The 7,310-nt window shown below is 46.4% G+C and overlaps 1 protein-coding gene across 1 annotated transcript; it reads left to right on the forward strand.

Annotated features, from left to right (window-relative positions):
- The first annotated feature begins 1,280 nt into the window (after nucleotides 1–1,280).
- SUPT4H1 (SPT4 homolog, DSIF elongation factor subunit) lies at nucleotides 1,281–5,818 on the forward strand. The gene is made up of 5 exons (XM_037491898.2): nucleotides 1,281–1,437; nucleotides 2,003–2,109; nucleotides 3,973–4,028; nucleotides 4,326–4,379; nucleotides 4,791–5,818. The coding sequence occupies exons 1-5, from the start codon at nucleotides 1,369–1,371 to the stop codon at nucleotides 4,856–4,858; spliced, it is 354 nt and encodes a 117-aa protein (XP_037347795.1). The 5' UTR covers nucleotides 1,281–1,368; the 3' UTR covers nucleotides 4,859–5,818.
- The last annotated feature ends 1,492 nt before the right edge of the window (nucleotides 5,819–7,310 follow it).

Genomic DNA, 7,310 nt, shown 5'->3' on the forward strand with positions numbered 1-7,310 from the left:
CTGCCACCAAACTGTTAAAAAACAAAATTCATAAATATAGATCTAATTGGCTTTAATTAAACACTTCATGAGATACTGCAAAGGGTTACACAAAATGGAGGGTATCAATAGACAATGAGAGGGTGGAACAAGGTTATTAGCAAAAGAAAATATCATTGCAAGTAAAAACCATCTTCCCAGGCAGGCAGGGAGGTCTTATGATGATCTGGAACCCCCATATTGATTGGATTAGGACTGCACTTTTGGGAGAGGTAGAAACTGCAATGAGATTAGGGATTAAATCTGGGTGGGGGGGCAACATGAAGGACTCCATAGTGGGCGATTTTTTTTTTCTTTTATTTTTAACAGATATAACAGTAGGGCCTGAAATTATATCCCAAAGCTCCAATACAGTTAAACACAAATGACTGTACTCTGCCTACACGCGGGACTATGGTGAGAATCAAAGAGCTGGTGCTATGTCCATATGAAGAACCCAGAGGGGCTGGAGAGGACATTGCTTTCCTCCCCACAAAACACATTTCCCCCTTCTACTTCTCCGGGAAAGGTTTGGTAAGAGTGGTTGTCTGGTGCCCAGTTTTGAACAAGAGAGCAAAGCATTTTGCTCTTGATAGGGTGTAATGGGGAAAAAAAAATTAAAGGACACTTAATCCCCTACAGATGTTTTGAAATAAAGGAACTGTGTCTAAATGCTAAAAGCTGCACAAAGCATAAATTATCAGCCGTAACGTGGAAACGTACTTAAAGAGTCTTATAAAATAATTAAATATGCATTTTTTCCACCGTCTGCTCACAGGCCAGCATTCCTGTGGACTGCAAATGGAAACCCCACAATCTCTCCAAGTTGGGGTGGGGCGGGCTGGTGGAGGGGGGGTGTCACTGGATTTCTTTTCGTCTCCGTAGAGATAATCCAGAGGGAGATAGTAGATTCTTTGGCCCTGAGCTTTTAAAACGAGAAGACAAAACGAATCTCCACAGTCATCTGGGCTCCTCCGGCGACCCGCGGCCTGGTGACAGGAGCCCAGATCAAACGGCCCGCGCCATCCGGGCCCGGCGGGACCCGGCGCGCTCCCGCGCAGGCGCCAACCGCGCCGCCCCTCCCCCGGGCCCGCCCTCAGGCCCAACGGCCGCCCAGCCTCGCCCTCGCGCCGGCCCAGGTGGTGCGGGCGCGCGCCGGCCCAGGTGACTCCCGGGAGAAACCATCTGCTAAAGCGGGGGGGGGGGGGAAGGGCGGGGCCCGTGGCCGCCACACCGGAAGAGGAAGTCGGAGCGCCGGACGTCGAGGGCATTCTGGGTAATCCACTGTTTACTTCCTACGGCGCGGAGCGCCGGCCCAGGCATTCGCTGCTCGCCTTCCAGTCGGGGAAGATGGCCCTGGAGACGGTGCCGAAGGATCTGCGGCATCTGCGGGCTTGTTTGCTGTGTTCACTGGTCAAGGTATCCGTAGGGAACCTGGTTGTACGGGCTACGGGGGTACCAAATTAGGGGAAAGAGGGTGGGACGAGCTGGGAGACGGTGAGGGAAAAACTGAGGTCCGGGACCCAGGGGATGGCAGCGGGTGTGGGAAGTGGATAGGCCATTGTTGACGTGCCTTGGAACGCGAGCGGATCTTGGAATTGCTCCTTGAACCGTCTTACATGCCATTGCGAATCGACAGCTCTTACCCGCAGGCCTGACCCTTAACAGACATTCAGTGAGTTCAGCGAGCTTGAAGCCGAAATACTGCGGGAGTAAGAGGAGACTGCAGCTGAAGGTGTAGGGGTAGAGAGAACCTTATCCTGAGGGGATTAGGGAAAGGAATAGTAGAACTCAGCTGAAGACATGAGACATCTTGAGTGTTGAGGTGGAACTTAGGAATGGGGCTGTGAGAATGAAGGGTGCGGGGGGAACTTGATAAGACAGAGCCAAGTAATGGAGCCTTCTCCTTGGCCAGAAAGAAGTGTGGCAAAGTTGTGTTTTCTTTTGACCTTGTTCATTGCTCATCTCTCTCTCTACTCCCCAGACCATAGACCAGTTTGAATATGACGGCTGTGACAATTGTGATGCATACCTTCAGATGAAGGGAAACCGAGAGATGGTCTATGACTGCACTAGCTCTTCCTTTGATGGGTAAGCCCCTTTAGGGCCCTTCATTCACTTCTGCTTTACCCACCCCTCCACACACCCCTCCCCCCCCCAAGGTAAATGTTTGGCAGACCTTTAAGAGCATAATCCTATTAGTTTTAGTTATTTTGAGGCAGGTCCACACAAGTTCAGTACAGTAACTACTGACCACATGTGGTTACTGAGCACTTGAAATGTGGCTAGTCCAGGTTGAGATAATGCTTAATTTGTAAAATATAATACACTGATTTCAAAGATTTGGCACAAGAAAAAGAATGTAAAATATCTTAATCTGTTTGTGTAAGTATGACTGTTAGGAAACTTAAAATGACTTGTGTGGTTTCATTATAATTCCATTAACTCATCAGTACACTGTTAGCTCATTATTGGAAGGAACTGTATTTATTTTGTCTCCTGTCCTGGCTCAGGGCCTGGGAGGTGGTGGATGCTTAACACATATTTGTTGAATGTATGAAAACCCTTTTTGAAAATGAAGAGAAGCTGACATACAGTAAAGTAGATTATTGCCCCAGAGCTGATGCTTTTAGATATCTCTAAAAGGCTGTAAGAAAAAGTTTCCTTTGGTTAGATTATCCAGTGGGGAGGAGGGGAAGGAGAGAAATGTGACCATGTCTCAGTTTTCCTTCCTTAAGTTAGGAGTCATTTTGCTTCTTGGTTGATTAAGGGTTTATATACAAACTAAGCTCAAAGCCAGGCCTAGCTGAAATTCCTTCAAGGTGGGTCAAGCCCATTCATCTTGAATTTCCTTTAGGGAAGAATAACCATTGGGCAAAAAAGGTGTCATGAAACCTTTGGGAGCTTGTGCATGTGCATGCTTAGATAACTCCAGTTCCTTCATTTATCAGCACTGTATCATTTAACACTAAAAAAAAAATGAAGCAATTTCCATGTTGGATAAAGCACTACCCCTGGAGGGAGGGTCAGTTTCATTCAAGGCATATGGCCGAGAATGGCCCATTTGGATGGGGAGGGATGCTTCGCAAATAAGTCAAGATTGTTGCCAAGAGAATAGGTAATGGATGTTGAGACAGTCAGCAAATGTCAGTGTCTAGAACAGATCTGTCACAGGCAATCTTTTTTTTTTTTTTTTTTTTTTTAAGAGTCACAGGCAATCTTTATGCACTTGATTGAATGACAGTTCAGTCTGTCATTTCAGAAAGCACCTTATGCTTGCCTGTCATGTTCAAGTAACAGGCATCTGGCCCTTGAGTAACCTTTCTGAGGCCTGTGACCTGGGATCAGAGCTACCCTGTAAAGGACTATTAGAATGACAAGGACTGCTAAGGCTTATTTAGCTCCTATTCAGTGGTAAGCATTTTTCATGTATTAGTTCATCTCAATGATAAAGTTCTAAGAGCTTTCTATGTCAGACTTCATAGTTTATTAGAAACACAGCTTGGCCAAGTCTAACTTATTTCTGATAGGAGGATCCATTGTTTAACTTTCCCCATTTGCACTAGATTCCCAGCCCCCTAGTGGTTGTGTTGGTTGCAGCACTGGCCAGTTAACCTCTAAAGCTGTCCCCTTTCCCAGGGTATCTGGGCTAAGGATAGTTTTGCGCCTAGTGGGAGTCTTTAGGGGATGTTGACTGACCTGTGACTGGCAGGTGAGGCACACAAAGTGCACAGCACATTTGTCAGTATTAACTTTTAGTCAGCTATTTCTCAGCATTAGAACTTAGTTTCCTTTTCTTTCTAGTAGAGACTCAGTACTTGACTTTCTCCTAGGTTTCTCCTCCAGAACTATTGTGCTGGCTGGGAACACAGTGCTTGCACCTTCCCTTGTACTCCCTCTTCTTTGGCAGGGGAGGTTCACTCAGTGCTTAACTCTATTTCCTTTCCTTTCTAGAATTATCGCAATGATGAGTCCAGAGGACAGCTGGGTCTCCAAGTGGCAACGAGTCAGTAAGTGTCTCCCTTTCTCCTTATCCTAACCTAGTTGTGTTGTTGATGCTGTTTCTTAGGTCCATTGGGGGCGTGGGGGAGGATTCTTAAATCAACGAGTTGAAGGGACTTAAGCTGAGAACGAAGGTCTATAGGAAAGATAAGGAAAGTGTCCTGTGCCCTGTCAGTTTCATTCTTACAGCCAAAAGAAATAATTGCTTTTCTCTTGGAGTTGCTGCATTTCTTTGATTTTTAACTTGCATCTCCATTTGGTCTTTAGTATTAATTCAGTCATTGCTCTCTTTTCTTCTCTTTTAGGCAACTTTAAGCCGGGTGTGTATGCGGTGTCTGTCACTGGTCGCCTGCCACAAGGTAATAATAATCATAACAGCCAATGCTTATTTACTGTGCTATGTTCTGTTGAAGTCCTTTATGTGAATTAATGCCATTTCCTATAACTCTGGGGGAACTAAGGCACAGATAGGTTAAATAACTTGCCCAAAGTCACCCAGTTAGCTAGTAATAGGAGCCAGAATTTGAACCCAGGCATCTGGCTCCAGAACCCTTGCTTTTAACAGCTACAGTGTATTTTTCATCTCATTCTTACCAAGTTATTGCCAAGTTTTTGTTCTGGATCTTCACTGGTAACAAGTCAACCAAGTAGAATCATTGATGAACAGTCAAGAAACCAGCTTATTTAGAAACACCCCACCCCCCCCAAAGTACCTTTCTTATCTTTTGGGATCTTCTTTCCTTATAGAGCTGTCTCTTTTCCTGCTGCAGGAATTGTACGGGAGCTAAAAAGTCGAGGAGTGGTCTACAAATCCAGAGACACAGCTATAAAGACCTAGGAAGATGGATTGCCACCAGCATCTTTGCTCCCCACCTCCTGCTTCTGCTTATTTTTGTTGTGGAACTAAACAAGCAGAACTTCAGCCTCTTAATTGTGAAACAGCCTGTTCCTAGGTCATTTTACATTTGGACTACTGGGTTGGGGTGGGTGGGAGGAGTTTTGGGTTATTGGATTAACAAACTGAATTGAGTGGTAAGTAGGATGCTGGTTTTCCTACTCACAGCCCAGGGCTGAGCCCTTGTCCATGGGCAAAACTGTCAAATGCCAATAAATGTGAACCCCTAGGAAGGTTCTTAAGCCCATGCCAGTTGCCTTGCCTCTCTCTTCCTTCCTCTTACCTGGTACACATTAAAAACTCACACTGTAAGCACCTTCCCAGAGCAGCAGAGGCCCTTCTGCTCCCAGTTACCTGTCCCCTGTCTCGGAGCCTCCACAGTTGCAGCCTTTTCTAGTGTGCTTCCTTGGGTCTCTGCTGGCCTAAGTCCGAGCAACCCTTTCAGCATGGTTGTCCTGATGTCTGTCAGTTGTAGCCTACTGCTCTCTAAATCTGGCTCATCAGGTTGTCTTTTAAGGGTGTTTTCTTTTTTTCATTGCTTTTCCTATACCTTAGGCTAGTCAGGGAACCCCTGACCGCCTCATCCTCTGTTCACCCACGTTCTGTATTCCCCTAACGGGAGACCCTCAGGGGGCTGCTGGATATTGACCTGGTTAAACTCTGTGTCTCCGTAGGAGGTAGGCTTCTCCTCTAGTAGGGGAGGAAGGTGAGTTACTTATTTTGGAATTTTAATTTTATTATAAATTCTCATTTACTAAAATTTCCATTAAAAACCCCTTTCAGTACCCCATTTTGATTTTCCTTAAGTTTCTTGTTCTCTGTAAAACAAGAATTACAGTCTGCCTATCTCAGGATTTTTAGATTGTAAAAATGAAGCATTGTGAAAGTTCTATAACATAAGTTTTTATAAAAAGTAAAATTGATTTGCTCTTTTTTTTTTTTTTTAAGATTTATTATTTTTATACAAGAACCGGGGTATAGGCCAGATGCGCGGGAGGGTGAGAAGATTTACCAGAGACAGAGTGGGGAACAGAACAAGCAGACTAACAAAATACACTGCTGAGGGGAGCAGCGGGTGAGACATGTGGGATTCTTGCCGGCTGGGATCAAACCCACACTGCGGAGGCTGCGGAGAGCTTCACAGTGCGGCCCTGCTCTTTTTTTAAAGATTTATTTATGTGTACAAGAGCTGGGGCACAGGCCAGAGATGCAGGGGGTGAGAGGATCCACCAGATACAGAGTGGGGAACAGAACAGGCAGATTGACTGAAATACACTGCTAAGGGAAGCAGTGGGCAAGACAGGAGAGGTCTGCTGTGCCATGTGGGTTGCTCCCTGGCCGGCTGGGTATCAAACTCATGCTGCAGAGGCTGCAGACTGCTTCATAGTGCGGTGCTTAACCCCTTGCACCACCAGGGAGGCCCTTGATTTGCTCTCTTTATTAACAAATATACACTATGTGCACAATCAACAAATATAGTGGGGGATGGGGAGAATATGCCCCAAACCACCGTTCTGATGTCAGCAGTGGTGCCTTCACTGGCTTTGTGTGTCTCAGCCACCTGGTGTTGCTAGTGAGTCAGTTTCTTTTGTTACCTTTGGCCTGGAGAGGGTAGGAAGAAGAGAGGCTGAATAGCCAGTACCACCTGCCTGTCTCCTCCCATAGGCCTAAGGGATGAAAGCTAGGACTGGCTAGGCTCACTCGTACTCAAACCAGAACCATCTTCTCTGATGCCTTTAAACTCTGAGGGAATGATCTATTAACTCCAATTCCAAACTAAGATTTTAAAGAATTTCCCCAGCCCAGCAAAATTGAAAGAGCTGTAGGAGAGGTGGTTTTTGTTCAATCTCAATCTTAAAAGGAGCTTTGGGAAGCAGCCCCACCAGGCTAGAACTTACATCCTGGAGGGAAGATGTGGGTTTCAGTGAGTGCCTAAGCTGTGCAACCAACACCCAACTTTCACTGGCTTTCACAAAAAGTCCCTTGGAAATCCCCAGCTGCTGTCCTGCGTGTCTGACCCGGACGTGGCTGCTCGAAGAGAATGGAAACAGTTGTGGGGAGGGAGGCAAGAGGACCTGTGCATAAATAACCACACTTGGGGTGCCTCGACCCAACGCTGAGCTGGGGCCCTAACTGTCAGCCTGTAGGAAGCGAAAGATTTGGGCACTGTGGGGGTGGGGTGGGGTAGCCAGATGCAGTGGTGGGATTTCATAGACAGGGTGTGCCAAGTGTGCTCAGCCTGGGTGCTTGCTGATTTCACATGTCTTCTCTGGTCCTTGAACATCCTTCTGGTGCCGCTCACCAACCCAAATAGGCAGTAAGGTGCTGGAGTCCCTTCTGCTGGGAATCCAAAAAAACAGTCTGTTCTTCAAGGGAGTGCTGTGTGGAAGAGGAG

This window comes from Talpa occidentalis, unplaced genomic scaffold, assembly GCF_014898055.3.
Source record: "Talpa occidentalis isolate TD23 unplaced genomic scaffold, MPIMG_talOcc4v2.1 talOcc4.7, whole genome shotgun sequence".
Classification (NCBI taxonomy): Eukaryota; Metazoa; Chordata; class Mammalia; order Eulipotyphla; family Talpidae; genus Talpa; species Talpa occidentalis.